Source organism: Amphiura filiformis, unplaced genomic scaffold, assembly GCF_039555335.1.
Source record: "Amphiura filiformis unplaced genomic scaffold, Afil_fr2py scaffold_22, whole genome shotgun sequence".
Classification (NCBI taxonomy): Eukaryota; Metazoa; Echinodermata; class Ophiuroidea; order Amphilepidida; family Amphiuridae; genus Amphiura; species Amphiura filiformis.
This window is the reverse complement of record NW_027305486.1, coordinates 2,102,939-2,120,987: the sequence shown is the minus strand read 5'-3', so window position 1 is coordinate 2,120,987 and position 18,049 is coordinate 2,102,939. Positions and strand designations below refer to the sequence as shown.

At 37.4% G+C, this 18,049-nt stretch overlaps 2 protein-coding genes across 3 annotated transcripts in view; both read right to left on the bottom strand.

Moving 5' to 3' along the window:
- Nucleotides 1–4,144: 4,144 nt before the first annotated feature.
- On the bottom strand, nucleotides 4,145–10,865 carry LOC140143470 (uncharacterized). The gene is made up of 5 exons (XM_072165304.1): nucleotides 10,599–10,865; nucleotides 8,677–8,789; nucleotides 6,349–6,493; nucleotides 5,234–5,413; nucleotides 4,145–5,029 (listed from the first exon to the last, which is right to left on the bottom strand). Exons 1-5 carry the CDS (start codon nucleotides 10,663–10,665, stop codon nucleotides 4,776–4,778), a joined length of 759 nt encoding a protein of 252 aa, XP_072021405.1. The 5' UTR covers nucleotides 10,666–10,865; the 3' UTR covers nucleotides 4,145–4,775.
- Nucleotides 10,866–14,053: 3,188 nt separating this feature from the next.
- Nucleotides 14,054–18,049, bottom strand: part of LOC140143462 (uncharacterized) — a 37,895-nt gene continuing 33,899 nt past the window's right edge. Inside the window, exon 5 of one of the 2 annotated variants that reach the window (XM_072165296.1) lies at nucleotides 14,054–15,917. In XM_072165296.1, the coding sequence (XP_072021397.1) occupies nucleotides 15,673–15,917 (245 nt within the window). In that variant the 3' untranslated portion in view covers nucleotides 14,054–15,672. The remainder of the gene's footprint in view (nucleotides 15,918–18,049) is intronic. The other variant, XM_072165295.1, reaches the window with a different exon arrangement.

Below are 18,049 nucleotides of genomic sequence, written 5' to 3'. Positions count from 1 at the left end.
AAAAGAGGAAACTACACAGTCAGGCGAAAGCAAGGATTTGTTTAAAAAAAACCTTTTAGGTCCGTATGTACAAACAAGTAAGACAAGTTATAACTTTAGTCCTGGTCTAACTATGGCGATTAGTCTTTCATTGAAGGAAATACATGCAGCATAAAATTTAATTTTTGGACTTTGTTAGAAGTTACGGAGAAAAGGAAAATTTTAAAGGAATCCCTCCCTACATGCTCTAAGTCTAATATCCAAAAGTTATACATGGTCTAACTTGTTTCGTGCATACGGACCTTTGCGGACAAGAGGCAGTCCGCTTGAACGGCTCTTTTCAGAACCACTGAATCTTCAGTAGGAAACGGTGCAGCTACAACGGCTCTTTTCAGAACTACTATCTTTTAAGTAAATAAGACACAATCTACTTCATCAATGGTTCAAGAGGCGGTCTACATGCGGAATTCCGTATAGAAGAAATTCAGATCTAATCCTGACAAAAGTTTGACAGTTTTATACTTCTCTGACAGCAAACCCATTGAAACTCTCAATTTATCGCAGTTTTTTCAATTACTTATACTTACTTATTTCGAGAGGTGTCCTCGAACTGTAATGGCCCTCCATATCTTCCTGTCTTACATTGCTGTTGTCATGTCAGTAGTTTCAAGTCCGGTGTCTTGTTTTAGAATGTCGACATAATTAGGGCAGGCCTTCTTTGTTTTTCTTCTCCCTTGCTTTGGAATCTAAAGCACCAGTTTAGATACAGACTCTGTCTTGCTTCTAAAGCAGTGGCCAGCAAACCTTGTCCTTCTTTCCCTGATCTTGTCTGATAACATTGGAAGGTCGCCATACAGCTCTTTCAATTCAATAATAACTAATAATGCTCAAACCTTAGTATCGAAAGTAATTTGTTGTAATTGATAATACGCAAGCCTTCTAATATAGACTTTAAGATAGCACTACTGTCATTAAATATATATTATGATGTGCTCTTAAAGGGTCACACAATCTTTAATTGATTGCTGTTTTGTAAAAGAAACTGTCATTCTACGCAAGGATAACGTATCAAAATCATAAGAACGTGTACCGAATGGGGTGATCCATGAGCAGTCGCGATTGTCTCCATTCAATGTGATGTATGGGACTGCGCATTCGCAGTATTTTGCGCATATACACTGAATAACAATCATCCCTTAATTAATGCTTCAAGTCGGGAACTATGCTTCATGATGTTAATAGGCGTATTATTGTCGTATGTACTTGTATTTAGTCTAATTGCAAACTACGCCACGTGTTATATTATACGTACTAGGCGGTTACCCATATTTGGCGGTTCTCAGCTGTCGCGAGTACGTGGCTGATGGTGAGTGTACCCACCAAGTTGTATGCCCATACGACAGTTTTTTACTAATTTAACCTCAGATGACCCCTGGTGACCCTGAAATGACCTCTAAAAATTGGCTCTGAATCTTAACTGTATCCATCAAGTTTTGTGTCCATACGACAGTTTTGACCTCAGATGACCCCTTGATGACATCGGCCGACCTTGATCCACTAAGCAATACAAACTTGTTCTGTTTGGGGTCAAGATGTACCCACCCACCAAGTTTGAGGAACGTGCGACCACTAGTCTCCGTGAAAATAGGCGGATATATAGATAGACAAACAAACAGACAGACAGACATATTCCGGTGAATTATAGTAAGATTGGTTACATGATGTGTTTTACCATAACTTATTACCATAACCTATCGAATACTCAAGGCGGGGAAAAATCAACCAAAAAAGTGACACGGATGTATCAGTCCGCATTCTCAGGTTGTCATTGTCTTTCTTGTCATGGTTCAGGTGAACCAACATTATAGGTTATTTATTTCAAAATAGTGTAAGTAAAAGTTTTAATTATGACAAGGACTACGTTCTTTTAGATCTGTGGGCATGTTTTATTCATCAAATGTGTCCCATTTGTAGTGGCTTAAGACATAACATGATCAATATTTGTCGAAAAAATGCAGTATGTCTAAATGCAGTATGTCTAAGTGCTTTCTGCCTCTGTAGTGCTTTTTAGTGCATGAACATTTAAGTGACAAGTTAATGTTGCAAAATCTGAGTAGTAACTAGCATAAACAAGAGCAAAATCAACAGTTTTGTCCAACCACGCTTCCCTAGAATGTGCAATAATTTAGCTTTAAAATTTTTCTTATTCTAACAGCAAGTGTTTCTAGAATGCAGTATGGCGAAATGTGGTGTACTCATGATTGGACAAGTTTTGCCCACCTCTTCCCATGAACCAATCACGAAGTGTGTTATATTATTGGAAAGAGAATATTATGTAGATTTTGATTCCGTCCGACGACCTCACATTTGACAGACAGTTTAATTTTGCTGATGAATTTAGCGCTGGCAACCCGGTGAAAATCGGTAAAAACAGGCACTGTCCTCATTGAAGCTTGATAAAAATGACCAAACGAAATCAAAATTGCCCACCGGTTCCCGTTATTGGATATAATCGAGTTTATGCTTAATTGAAAGAAGAAGTGTTATATTTTATGAAACCGTCCGACAATTATAAGAAAGTTTATTTTATAAGCCATCAACAGCAAAAGTTTTGTCAAAAACGAAAAAGGCGCCGACGGAATCCCGTGCTTAATGAACCAATTAGGCCTGTGTTGAGCAGATGCGCGCAAGTTTTGCATAATGCCCTGTACACCACCACTGGGTGTTTGATCTTCACCATGTCCTTATCACGGACATCGATTTATAATTGATCATTATTATAGGAAACATAAGAAATGCTTATAATCAAAAGATATAAATCAATGAAAAAATAAATGAAAAATTTGGTTTGATTAAGGGATCTGGAATGAGCGTTTTGAGCGTTTCGACAGTATTTTTTGTGGGATATGAGAGCGCATCAGACATATCGAATTGCATTCTGAATACAAAGAATGTCTTTCTGATATCAAATAATTTTCATTTTTTAAAATTCAATATAATACAAATTTTATGACAAATTATTAAAATTTTATATTTTTCACATTTTTGATATATAACACTCCTCGAAGTAAATTTTATAAATCTAATGACATATTCTTAAAGTGTATGTAACTGGGAGGAAAAGCCGACGATCAATTGAAAATTTTGACCTTTTATATTGAAGATATGGATTTTTTACCAAAAAAGACCTCATTTTTTTTTTGGTGTTTTGGGAAAAACGAAGGGTCAACATTTTCAATTGATCGTCGGCTTTTCATCCCACCTACATACACCTTAAGTATAAATCATCAGATTTATAAAGTTTACTTCGAATATTGTTAAATATCAAAAATATCAATTTTTAATCATCTGCCATAAAATGTGTATTACATTGCGAATTTCAACAAATCAAAATTATTTGATATCAGAAGGACATTCTTCGTATTCAGATTGCGATTCGATATGTCTGATGTGCTCTAATGTCCCACAATAAATACTGTTCAAACGTTCATACCCCTTCCCTTAATGCAACCAAGTTATTTGATATCAGAAGGACATTCTTCGTATTCAGAATGTAATTCGACATATGTCTGATGTGCTCTAATGTCCCACAAAAATACTGTCCAAACGTTCATACCCCACCCCTTAAACGTTACCTAATCCTTTTTTAATATTATTCATGTATTTATCTGTTTATTTATTTATCTATTTATTTATAATATTTATTTTTTAACTACTTTTACTATGACTGAGTTAAACAAGCAAAGTTCTTTCAAACAGTATGATTTTAATTATGTTACACCATAAGTCGTGGTCCCATTAATCCATTACAATATAATCTATTGGTGTTCAAACGTTGGGTAAGTTGACCCAACATTTCCTCTAACATTGGTTCAAATATGAACAACGCAAGGGTGTGGGTACGGTTGTTTAACGCGATGGGGTTTCAGAACATAAATGCTTTCTTTTAAGTCTAAATCATTATTAAAAATATAAGGACATGACTTCGTTTTACACAACACAACAAAACTAACTACGCAGCAAACACAAAACGTTTTTAGAAAGTTTCAAATATTTTGTATTTTGGTTTTGGTTTTAGTAAAAACGTTTTAATAGCATTATGTCAAAATGATATTCTATATAAAATATTTGTGGTAAACATTTTCTGACAAATTGTGCGTCAACACTTAAATAACATAAGTTACAATATTGTGCATGAAGTTTTCAGAAAATGTTTTTGAAAGCCAGTAAGACGCCCTCATCGCGCTTTACAAATGGTGAAATAATATTCTTTAATCAAAATATAAAACTACCAAGAATAAATATATACAAACGGGCTGGAGGAGTAAAAATAATAAAAATAATATAATTAAGATATACTTCAAGAAAAAGATCGCTACCCATACTTAATTCATTATGGTTATCATGGTGTCATTGGTTGATCTCGATCTTTCCAGGGTTGGTGCGCTTCCCCGGGGGTGCGCTTCTATTCATAAACCCTACCACGCCGATGGATATCAATCATTGTCAGTGGCGTAGCCAGCATATTTTCAGAAGGGGGAGGCAAGACAGGGGTGGGCAAGACAGATTTTAGGGAGGGGGGGGGGCAAACATTGACGAAATGGTCAAAATGGGCTAAAAAGTACAAAAGGCCTAACAATCTTAAATATCGGGGGCCATCCGGGGGTTGGGAGGGGCAAGACTTTTTACAGGGGGGGGGGGCGAGTTTCCCCCTGGCTACGCCACTGATAATTGTATAGGCATACCAGGTTGTTTATGTAGACGTGCTTGCAACTTGAACTTCCGGGCTTAAATTTCTATCCAAGGTACGGTATAATTCGCAATTTTCCAGGCATACCGATGATACCATAGCTGGGGTTCTTGAGCTGAATTTCTGTTTCAGTTTCTATCGGACCAAAAGTGAGCACTGTGTTCTGGTAGCCGTGTCCGAACGAAATGAATCCTCCATTTATTGTGTGATGGTAGCCAGTGCCTTGAGCGAAGGTAATATTTCCTCCTTGACCTCCCTGTGGAAACTGACAATTTGGACCTCCCTTTGTATAGATATAATCTTTAAGAAGAAAAATATTGATAATTATTAAGATTTTATATTAATATATATTTATACATTTATATTCAATATTTACATTTATATTTATATTTACATTTATATTCAATAAGATTGGTGAGCTTACCACACTTTCAGACACATTTTTTTAAAATTATATCTATGATTTTTTAAAATAAATTATGTAATGGGAAAAATTATACTAACAGACTTCAACCGGGTCTGGTCCTATCTTTTCAACAACTACATGCGCATATATTTCCTGGTAAAGCAATACTTGGACAGCTGTACGACCTCCATCAGGAGATGTATATACTAAACTGGCTACTTGTCGTTTCCGTCTTGTGCAAGCTGTCCCCGCATTTGCCGGCCATGTCTTCCATCGTGCTGATGGTATAGAAAGTAAATCACGAATGAGATGCCCAAATCAAAAAATACGATAAGAGATTCGGGTATTTATTTTGAAAAGCGTAATAGGTAAAGAAGTCATTCCAGAAAAATATGAACTTTGCAGTTGCTGAAACTTTATATGCATGTTACATTAATAGTAAAATTGTTTGAATAAATGAAGTAAATCGCATCAACCGCTTTATTTTTTGTTCTCTGTCACCAGCATTTTGAATCAGAGCACACAATGCGCGAGACAACTAAGACATGGTGGATCTGAAACTGACTTACTTCTAAAGCCCACCATTCATACCTAAGCTCCAACTCTTTGTACAACCTGGTCAACATATTATTTTTTTTTATATATTTCGTACTAAACTCCCCTTCAACATGTTCAATTAATAGATATTTAGTAATGAACTCTCATTCAATCATCTGCATGCATGCAGCGCTCCACTACTGACCAGTATCTATAGTTATTCGTGGTATAAATTTTGAGCTTTTCAAACTGATATGGTCAGGGAATATAGAAACAAGTATATTTATATTTAATTGAATAACTTGACATTCCCCTGGACAAGGAACTCACTGCTAATTGTCTCGTTGCAACCCGTACGAAACTCGGGGAGCTGATCCTGGTTGCGAAGGTTATTTGTGGAATGTCTAGGGTGTTCGCTCTTGAAGCGGCAAAGTCCCTGATTTGTTGTTAAATAGTTTATGGAATGATGTGGGCCGTTGTGGTCAGCGACAACCTGTAAAGTGTGCTGAGGCTTGTGGATCAACGTCTAGGCGTTGTGCCTGTGCGTAGCGCACTAAAAATCACTGCGCTTTTTTTATCTTTTTTTTTTAAATAGAACAAATGGTCAAAGGTTTGATTACAATTATTACTTGACCTCCAATTGTGCTAAATATGAAAAAGTATGCCCGTAACTTACTGAGTACTAGCTTGAAGCAAAACGGACAACTGGACGGAATATCACTATACGATATACCGGAATTAAAAGAAGATGGACACTGCGAACTTGCCGATGTCAATGATGTAATGTCTTTATCATGTGCACAGCTCTTCACATCCGCATTCTACGAAAAGAACACAATCACAATAATAAATCAACTTGCAGAATACATGCATACAAATGCATACAACTAACTCTCAAACACATTTTATGATAAACATCTACCCAAAATTAACTACCCCACCCCCTTAATGAATGACTATTATGCCAAAATGGTTGATTGTATGGACAATTTGGGATATGCATTCGAAGAATTTATTTATGCGCATTATGGCACCGCATTTGTTTGCAATGGTCCCAATAATGATGTCTCAGCGTACATTTGAATGAGTGTAACCCAAGAATTGAAAGTTGCAGTGAAATCCTATTGCCTTGTTTTTAGTATCCATTGAAGGAAATCTATTCAGCTCTTATTTTAACTTTTTTTGGATGATATCAGATTGCAAATTTGGTACTTGGACAAGTTTCGCTCGTTGGTGGTTTGGATGTTTGTTTCTAGAGGAACGGTAAGCTTGAATATATGAATGAACGTTTATAGTTGTCAATGATGATAAAACCTGGTTTTTGGGCAGTAGGCAAGATGGAAGAGTGCCGCCAGTTATTGTGTATCCGGGGAGGTCGGCAAAATAATACAATAATAGTTATTGATGGTTTTGGACAGCACATTAATAATATGTGTGAGGGCACTATTGTGCCGCCATGTATACCTGCTTTGCTGGAGAGACACAGAACAATTGTTCAATACATGGAGGAGGGTTTGATAGTTATGACATGACTTGCATTTCGCATTGATTATTTTACCCCAAGTTCGGAGGTTGGTGAATGTGGGAAAAAAGTCAGTGCAAGATCTGACAGTAAAACTCAGGGCCCCCCTGGGTAAGCTATAAATAATCGACTTCCTAGTAAGGTCCCTGTTCTCAGCCTCGATACGTTTTAGCAGGTTACCCTGGGCGACAAGGGGCTGGATATAATCCCTCCATTCCGTTTGATTTTCACATATGAGCTCCTTTTTGAAGCTTTCCTTGAACACCATTCATTTGGGCCTAAAGTATTTAGAATCGTGGGCCGCGTTTGCGCAGGCAGTGAGGTAGATGGCGCTCCAACGTTCACTCCCGAAATATTACATCTTGTGTTCCAAGCGGACTCACGGGGATCACTCGTTCATTTGCTTTCACGAGACATCTTGCATACGATAAAGTATGAGCTTCTAAGTAGATGTCAGAAAGTTGTGGGAGGGATGGCCCATTAGGGCTGTAAACCAAATTTGACACCCCCAGGCCAAGATTTTATAGCATATGGTGTGAAGGTGATCAAGGCACATCAACTGGGTGTCCGATAGTTCAAGGACTGAGAATAAATAGTGTAAAGCAGGAATAGAGTATTGAATGTACATCGGTCTTGTTCTGAATAATCTCCAACGTGTCTTCGGCTTTGCAGCCTGTTTCAAAAAAAAAATTGTGCAAGTGAAAAGCGCCCTCTTTGGCAATTAGAAAATACCGTTGTGACGTGATGCTTACATCAACGTCAAGGGCACAGTCTTAGCTCTCAAACACCATTTGTTCTGTTCAATTTGCTCTTTTTAATCTCGAGATATGTTTAGTTAACGATGAAAGGGTAAAATCACAATTGTGCCACTTTTACTAGGGAATAGGGCTGCACATGTAAATCAATGATAGCTGATGTTGATGCGTCTAATGCACTTCGGAGCTCGTGCATTAGACGCATCAACACCAGCGCGCGTGCATTATTTTGTCTAATTGCATTAATTTGTCAAATTTCATGATAAAACACTAAAAAGATTGTGTATTGTTGTGTAGTTGATGCATTCTTTTGAAACCACGAAGGAACTCTTGATAAACTTGATGCTATCATTGATTTACATGTACAGCCCTATTCCCTAGTAAAAGTGGCACAATTGTGATTTTACCCTTTCTTTGTTAAGTAAGCATATCTCGGGATTAAAACAAGCAAATTGAACAGACTAAACGGCATTAGAGAGCTAAGACTATGCCCTTGACTTTGATGTAAGCATTATGTCACAGTGGCATTTTCTAATTGCCAAAGAGGGCGCTTTTCACTTGCACAATTTTTTTTGAGACAGGCTGTATAACCGTGAGTGATTGCCTAGGAATTTTGTTACAATTCATTAGATAGAAAAAACCTAGGTCATGCGATAAGTGAAAAGCCTTACTTTAGTAATATTAAATTTATATTTAATTGAACATATTGAATTGAATCATCACTTACATTAAGAAGAGTATCAGCTAACGGGCTTTTGTTTTTCGCTTTATCCGAGCAATCTAGGTAGCCACTACATACGGATCCTGTTCTTTTGTAACTAGACAAACCCGAAGGACACACTGAAAAAGTTTAAAGAAAAGAAAAGATTTTGTGTTGTTGCCAGTTGACTTCTTGTTGGTATTGATTGAAGTGACAGTGCATCATCTGGCTGATGAAAAGAGCAGACCTTAGCTCTTGAATTGGACTTACAGGTTAAATACCACTAATGGGCCTGGGCGATACATTGAAATACGATGAGTAACTATTTGTTTTCATGGCATTCGAAAAGACTGCATTAAAATCGCTGAAATTGGTCAAGTTATATAGCCAAAAAGTACTTTTTAGAGTTTGATGCTTCAAAATGGTACATTTTCTCTCATTATATGACATTTTTGATGTAATAGTACCAAAATTCATACGCACGGCTTCGGTTTTTAGTAAATAGTCGCCCTATCATGTTGTAACTTTCAGCTTCGAGGGCGCACTGTCATTTTAAGGTGTTTACGGTTCAGTGCGTTAAAACAAGAAAAGTCTCAGGTCAACCTATGTTGAATTTTTTGATCATTTGGCATCTAAATCATATAGTTTCACCTGATATTGGTGGCATTGAACTGTGAGAGTTCTGAATATGAGCAAATGCCACCCGAAATTAGGCATTTTCCCATTGAAACCCGTGTATATAATACATAATTTAGTGGTATTTAACCTATAGAAACACTGAATTTTATGGATCTGATATTCGTCATGGAGACTTTTCTAGTTATATTTTGCTTACATTTCTCAATATTTAACTGTATTTGCCCTGGCAAGAAAACGTGCATCTTCTTCGACTACTATGGTATGTTTTTTAGAACCCGTTGACGTAGTAACGGGTGGGGGGGGGGGGGGACTTGTGGCATTAGTATTGGGTTTACGGCTGGTTTCTGTGATTTCAGGGCTTCTAAATTCAACAACCTTCGCTTGCCTGCGTATACATATAGAAAGCTTAATGATGATGAAAAATCAATGTTGATGATCATATAGACATACCACTTTGTTAATTCAACCCACATGCACATTTTGTTGGTGATTTCCTTGCCCTAAATAACGTACATAGGCCTATACGTGTAAATACAGTATAGGCCTAGGCTGGGCATTTTGCTTAAGCTTTAAGGCGCATGTAAGGCCCATGGTCACGTGTAAAATAAAACATAGTCTTTGTGTACACGTTGTCTATGGGCCTCTACAGCATCCTGTGTGGCCTCACTCTATCCTAACTCAAGCCGGAACCCTAACTTGATCTATAACTCTATTTTAAACCCATATCTAATCCTCGGACCTAGCCGTTTCTCTATCCCTATCCATGAGCCTAGCCCTATAAAAAACCCTATTCCTAATGCGAACCTGACCCTAATCAACAATTCTAACACTAAACAGCAAACCTAAATCGGAACTCTAACTCTAAATCAATCTTAATCCTAGGTTGAAGCAAAAACAGCGAAACAGTCATCATACAGGGTGTCCGAAAATCATTGATATTTTACTCGTCATGCTGTTTTCCAGAAATTTTTCTTGTTAAAACATGTATTGCAAATGTCAATGTTTACATTCATGGCATTTTACCCGAGATTGGAGCACCTTTGTGCTTATATAGGTTAAATACCACTAATAGGCCTCAAGTTTTGGCGAAAAGTGAGGAATGAGGCTGTTGATCACAAAATAGCCCTATAAACATCCACAATGCTTAGATTTCAACAAGTGGTATGTCTTTTATACGGGTGTGGGGGTGTAGGGGTGTGCGATGGAATGGAAACGCAAACTATTTCACTTTCATGGATATATTCCAGCTTCGCAATGCCGTGTCGGGTTAAATCATGTCAATGATAAGTTTTTGGTAACCATGTACTTACCTGCAAAAGCGTGTTGACAAAGTGCAAGCATACTTGCGAATGCTATGATGAAATATACAGTAGCCATGTCGTGAGTTTTCCCTTCAAACAATTCGTAACGCAACCGCAATGGACGATAAAACAAGTACTTAGTATTGGATCGACCTGGTCGGGTTCTTCAAGCCGAGTGAGAGTGGGCTATGGTATTGTTTTGTATATATTGCTGGTGGGTGGCAACCTTAAGAAACAAGACAATACTACTGCATTTCGTGGTTAATTAAGTGACACGTGACAAGTCAACCTATAGTAGAGAATTGCCTTCCCATCATGCATTATTCCTGTGTCACTATAAAAAGCGAAATTTTGAAGAAAAAAGGGACAATCGCTTTGACTATATAGACAACTATGGCAACATGCATATTTCGACCTTGGTAATGTACCAAGAACAACAGCCATCCAATATTTAATACAAAGTACGCTTAAAGTAAGGTATCATGTGTGACTTATCAAAGGTCCCCAAATGCATCATGGGAGGCCGGATTTGGCAAAAACTTTCTCTCTACGTTAAATTAAAATAAAGTTCTGGAACTAATATTCTAGAAGTTGGTTTCGCAAAGCTCCTCTATGCAATTTAAAAAATTGAACTTAGTCTTTATGTCAATACTTCAATTATCAATCAACTAGTATGTGTAGTACCAATATCTATGAAAAAAAAAACCATATTTACAAGGCCAGTCCTTACCATGTATACATACTTACAGAGTACTACATGTATTATTTTTAAGTTTAGGTGAAGAGAGTTTTTTTTTTAAAGGAGGCGTGAGTCTTGATTTCTGGTAGGGGCCAGGCTGACGTGTTCCCCAACTTTTGGCAAAACGACCCAGGTGGACAATAAAGAAAATAATTAAATGCCCAAAACTAACGCTAAATAGGGCACCTCCGACTAATGTTTTTTGACAGTTCAGGTCGATTGTCCACCCCCCCCCCACCACACATTTCAAGGCGGATCGAAGGTAATGCTTCGAAGGATCGACCATAGTGTCCTACACACGAGGTATAGAGTTTAAATGGAGTCATGAATCCCATTTGAAATTCACACTCCCTTTGTGGAAGATTAAGGACATGTCTTCCATAGACTTGTATAAATTTCAGCTAAAACCAGCGGTGAAAGCATTCGTTAGAAATCTGCAGATGCTACTTATAAGGTATGGTGTTTTATACACGGGAGCCATGGCGATGCTTGATGTAGCGTAATAAATGGTTGTTAGTGTTGTTTTGCTGCTGTGATGTAGCAACAAGTTTTATAAATTAGGTGCAAGGTCAACAACTCATTTTCTATATTGAATAACATTTTGGTCTACTGATCATCTATGTAGCATACCATATCATGCCAGTCATCATGACATATTGGTAATACACATGACTGACTCAGGTATGGCGGTAAGAAAACGATGAATTCGTAAACAAAATTGATATTGTACCGGTTCTTAGCTTGTAGGGTTTTCCCAGCATGACAAGGGATGCAACGGGTCTTGTACTGGTCATGCAATGTCTTTATTCTTTAAGTCTCTGTGTAAGACAAGCAATTCCCTTTTGTAGATGCTTAGACACGGTCGGACATAAGTCACTGATTACTTTCCGGTAATAAGTAAGTCACTATTACCGGTAATAAGTCACTTATTACCGGTAATAAGTCACTTATGTCCGACCGTGTGAACATGACTTGAGTCGGTTTGGATTAATGCAACAAACTCTTGACTCCGTATTAACTACGAATTCGTATATGTTTGGCTTCAGAGGTTGCCTTTATAAGGTTTATGTACCGTATTATATATATTCATATCTTTTATTGCATATAAAACCACAGTACAATACAATCTATATAAAACAAGCGGAGCATAGCAATGCAATAATTATGCAACAATGAAGAAGACATATAAATTGATGGGAAACCAAAGATGATTGGGACAATTGCCAGATACCTCAGCAAATCGGCACCCATTATCGCTGCAAAATAGTGCGAGTGCGCTGCTTCCAGATAATATTTCAGCCAATGACTGCGCTAATGCTGAGGTATCCAGCGGTCGCCTTACACTGCCTATTTGAAAAACCAAGGATTTATAGTCCGGAAGTGACCTTGTTGTGAATACTTCTAAGACTACCTATAATAATGACAATTGTTTTGCATGAATACGGTGTGTCCAGGGTGATGTGCTCATTGAGTGGTTGGTAAATGTTGCATTTGGTGTTATAACATGTGTTAACAAAAGCATGGGCATGATCTCCTTTGTAAAACATGCTTGCAAGTAAACCAACCAGTCTCCACCAGCAAGTTGGGTCGGGGTGAGTATATTTGACAATCTTTCCGTGTAGTGTCTGGCATTTGAGGCATAAATAGCGCTACATACATAAAGAGCGCAGCGCATATGACACACAAAAAAAGACCAAAGATAATGACATATTAAAGATGAAACCAGATAAATTGAATACCAAGAACATAAAAATTATGACCACTGAAGAACAAAATATTCATGAGGAGCAAAAAGATAAATTGTGTCATATAGCGCTATCGCCGGGCGCTATCGGTGCCCGGTTAGGTAGCTGATGTCTATTTCTATTAGTGGCGTAGCTATGGGTTCTGGTGCCCCCTTTGTTGAAACAATTACGCGCGGAACGCGCGAAAATTTGCAGATATATCTTTAAGTAATTTTGGTTATAATGAAGTTCAGTGAATTGATCTTAAATTGATATTTTTAATGAGTCTTTGTGCTGAAATACGAGCGAAGCGTGCAAAATGTAGACTTTTACCTCTTGGAGGGGCGCATAATCGATGCTGAATTAAAGACCCATTCAGTGATCCCAGCGAATGTGTAAAAAAAATGTTCATAAATTGCTTAAAAGTGAAGGATAAGTCATTCAAATTGTCAATTGGTATTTTCGAAATGAAAAATTTGGCAAAAAACAAAGAAAACAACAGTATTGGCGAGATTGAAGCCCATTCAAATACATGTAGCTAATTTAGATACTGTCCGTATCTTAATTACAGATCCATATAAATTCCTTACTTTGTCTTAATTACACGGCTTTCGGCTGAACAACTAACAGGTTATGTTAACACATTTATGACACTGACAAAAGTACCAAAATCTGAATTTTGGTGATTTTTACGATCGCCCGGTCAGCAAATCACTGAATGGGCCTTTAATCAAATAATCGGCGCCCCTCAAGGTGAGGCCCTCCCCCCGTCGTTACGCCACTGCTTTCTGTCATACCATGGACCAGTTGTATCAAGCATAATAATTAACTTTTGCACAGTGTTATCATTTGAAAAAAGCACGAAAGCACAATGCAAATGTTCAGGGTACGATAGAAAGCCATCAGTACCTATCGGGTCACCGATAACAATATGGGACAAAACTAGACGTTGTGCCTTACGAACAACCCTTCGGAATGATTAAAATTTCAATTCATATCAATTTGTAAGCGATCTTTAGCAAAGTCATAGTTTATTGAATTTACAAAATAACAAAACAGGCGAAAACAGTAACTTTTTGCACAAGATTTGCAATTTGTCATTGCTCATTCTAATGAGGCTAGTATATGGACAATATAAGTGTGCTCTTTCATTGAATGACGTAAAATTTGATAAATATTGTAAGGAACACTTGATGTTTTGACTTTTAAATACTACATTTAAGTCAAAAATTGTCCTGGGATAGGTTGTTTATATCAGATTTACCACATTCGCCTTGCTATAAACATTAAATTGCGTTATCTGTTGACCTAATGAGAAAAAGTGTTTTTAGGGGGAAGTGTTAGCTTTCGTTCGACATATAAAAAAATCTGATTGAATGAAGGTTTTAACAAAAACCAATCACAGAGACCTAAAAGCTAAAAGCTCACACAGCTCTTACGATGCTATGCACTCAACCGTGTAGTGTAATCAAAACTGACAATTCACTGCTTGCTCTTGGACGAAAATGTGTGCTCAGGTGTAGCGAGGTGGAAACTGTGCATAGATGGTTTTCAAGAGAATCGTTTTTGTATAGAAACCTTTCCATATGTTACAAAACAAATACACTTCCCTTGGTTTAACATTACTTCTGCTTTGAACATCAATTAACAATGAACAGGAAGTCTGAGCAGATTAATATATTCTTTATTTACAATTGCCTCATGCACGACATCTTGACTTTTAGACTTATTATTATATTCCATTGTAACTGGTGTGATCCTTTTTTTTTGTCGCAGTCGCTTGTCAATGTTTATACAGGAAATTTTCCCACCCATTTCGGTTGGTGACTTACAGCACTTGTATCTACTGTGATTGTTGTGGAAACGTCCATTTGGTATAACGATACAGTCTGTATCAACATGATTGGTACCCAACTACCCAGCAGATTTCTCGTCTAAATAAACGCTTGCTTCTTACATTCAAAATTAGATCCTGATATGACTACAGTTTATTGTGTAATGACCTTTTAGCTTTGTGCTTATAACTCAAGAACCGTACGTCACATGTAGGTCAAACTATACTTTTTTCTGAATCCTTATGACCAGCGGAATACTTGGTAGGGGGTGTAAAACAAGATTCGAGCAATTTGAAATTTGACTCCATGTAACCATTTGACCCAAGAGGATTGATTTAGTTGGCACCCAGAACTTAGAACACACCTATATAGGGCAACCTTTTAACACGCCATGACGGTCCAAAGGGCTTAGCTCCGTAGGTATAACCTTTTTTTAAACTCTCAATATTGCATTTTGTGGCTGCAAGGTTATAATTATGCCCTCTCTACTTGGAGAATGGGCCACCCTACTCGATCTGCGAAAAGGCCACAACTCGTTTGATGTAAGACCAGAACATAATGAAGTTGTTAAATTTCAAAATCAACAAATTGTTGAAAACAAATTTTTATGTAACTATTTCTGCAATGATGCATATATTTTATTTATATTTAGACATCATTTCATAAGCATAAACAGCGCCCAAAGAGGTGTGGACCTATATCTATTGTATTAATCAAATAAGGCATAATATAAAACTGCCAAGAATAAGAACTGGCTGGAGGAGAAAAATTAATAAAAATAACTCCTATGTCGGTATGATTCGCAATGTTCCAGGCATACCGATGATTCCATAGCCGGGTCTTATGAGCTGAATTTCTGTTACATTTGTTATAGGACCAAAAGTGAGCGTCGTTTCCTGGTAGCCCTGTCCGAACGAAATTAATCCTCCTTTTTGCTTGTAGCCAGCACCACCTGCGAAGTAAGTTTTTCCTCTTCCTTGACCTCCCAGTGGATACAGACAATCTGGATCTCCCTTTGTATACAAATAATCTGTAAAAATAAAATATATAGGAAGCAAAGAAGCGAAGAATAATTATAATGTCGTAATTGAATATTCAATTACGACATTATAATTATTCTTCGCTTCTTTGCTTCCTTCATCAAATGTCGACGCAGTTATTTTTTATATATATATATATATACATATATATGCACATATATATATATATATATATATATATATATGCACGAATGGAAATACCCATCCGATCGTCTACCCAGGGTAACCTTACCCTGGGTAGACTTTATATAACTTTGTAAAAATCTGGATATATATCCGTGTGCTGTTACTAACCATGCTAACACAGACAAGGTATGACGTATGACTTCTTCCCAACGTGTAATGTCTAGTAAAATTATACTCCTATGAACATTATACAGTTTTTGCAGTGTCAACCCAGAGTAACCATTGAAGACATATTGTCAACTTCAGGTAGTTAGTTTAGTGTGCTGGTCAACCTGGGGTAGTCACGATGTACACTTTAATTTAATACACATATATTTAGCCTATGTGAACTTGAAAGATGAACATAGTTGAAATGCTACATGCTGGGAAATTTCGATATGTGCAAATTAGGCGCTCAATATTGTCAAAAATGTTACAGGTATATTATTACTCAACTTTCTATTTTACTGGTCTATAGGCCTAATTACTTTATTCTTCCTTAATCTTTTTAGTTTATTTATCTTTCTAACATTCCAAACACCGGCCAAACCCAATCTCTTCTCACTTTTCATTCTGAACTAACACGTGTTATCATGGTTATGGGTTAATAAAACTGTACATAATAAATTGTAAATACCAACTTGGACTACCGGTACGTACATGTACCAAGGCCATGTCCACGCTATGGACGTTCCGTGCTGTGTAAACACTGGGAATGCAGCATAATGTCATACTCATGAGCTGGTCATGCTGGTCGGGGGTTTCCCACACAAACACCACCAAACATTAATGCTTTGACCCCGGTGCTGCATTGCAACCAACGGGAGTGTCACGCTGCATGCATCAACGATGATATTGTACGTTCTTTTAATACTCAGACCCCAGTGCCATCACTCTGTTATAGCACATGAGTGCCTTTAACTGCCTTATACAGGTATAACTTGGAGGCCAATTAATCAGTGTTCTAGTTGACATGTACGTTCGTTATTTATTAATGTGCAAACTTGAATGTTGTCCTTATTAAACGGGAATTAAATGTATAAGAACAGCTCTAGGGTGTAGGGGAAAGTGGGGTAATGCCGGACTGTGGGGAATCCCGGACACGTCGATTGCAGCAAAACGGAGAAGGGTGGCACTATTATACTACCTTAGGGTATTAGCTACCTCAAGGTGTACCTCACCTGTACTACTACCAGCGCTTTGGGTCTCGCCTTTCTTTGTGAAAATTACGAAAAAACAGAAATTGTCATTTTTGACTTTTTATCTGAAAAGTGATTTATTAGCTGGGTGACAGTTAATGCGACAAGGGACACAGATAAAGTATGGATGAAAATTATGTTTGATACTTGATTGTTAGCTGGATGTATGAATTTTGGTATCTTAAAAATGGATAACTAGAACAAGCACTGAAAAAATAAATCGGAACCGTGAGGGGTAATCCCGGACACACATGCGTCTCTATACAGATGGGGTAATGCCGGACACTTGTTATTTCGAAAATATAGACAACAACAACAGCCTCCATAGTTGTATGCTTGAGGTAACAGAAGTACCTAATACATTCAGGTGATTATCACCCTACTCCACTTTCTCTCTTAGCAACAATCATGTGTCCGGGATTACCCCGTGTCCGGCATTACCCCAGCATTTTTTTCCATTTTGTTTTTTAATTATAACTTAGATATTGAGTTATTAAAAACTGGTTGCTAGTTAGAACATTACTCCTACTTTGCATTGCTATGATTTTCACTGATGAACTTTATTTAATCTTGAACATGTGTAGCCTTAACGAAAGGTGCCCGGGATTACCCCACTTTCCCCTACATATATCGTAACTATATATCAAAGTCCCTATCACATTGTCTACCCAGGGTAAGGTTACCCTGGGTAACCTTACCCTGGGTAGACGATCGGATGGGTATTTCCATTCGTGCATATATATATATATATATATATA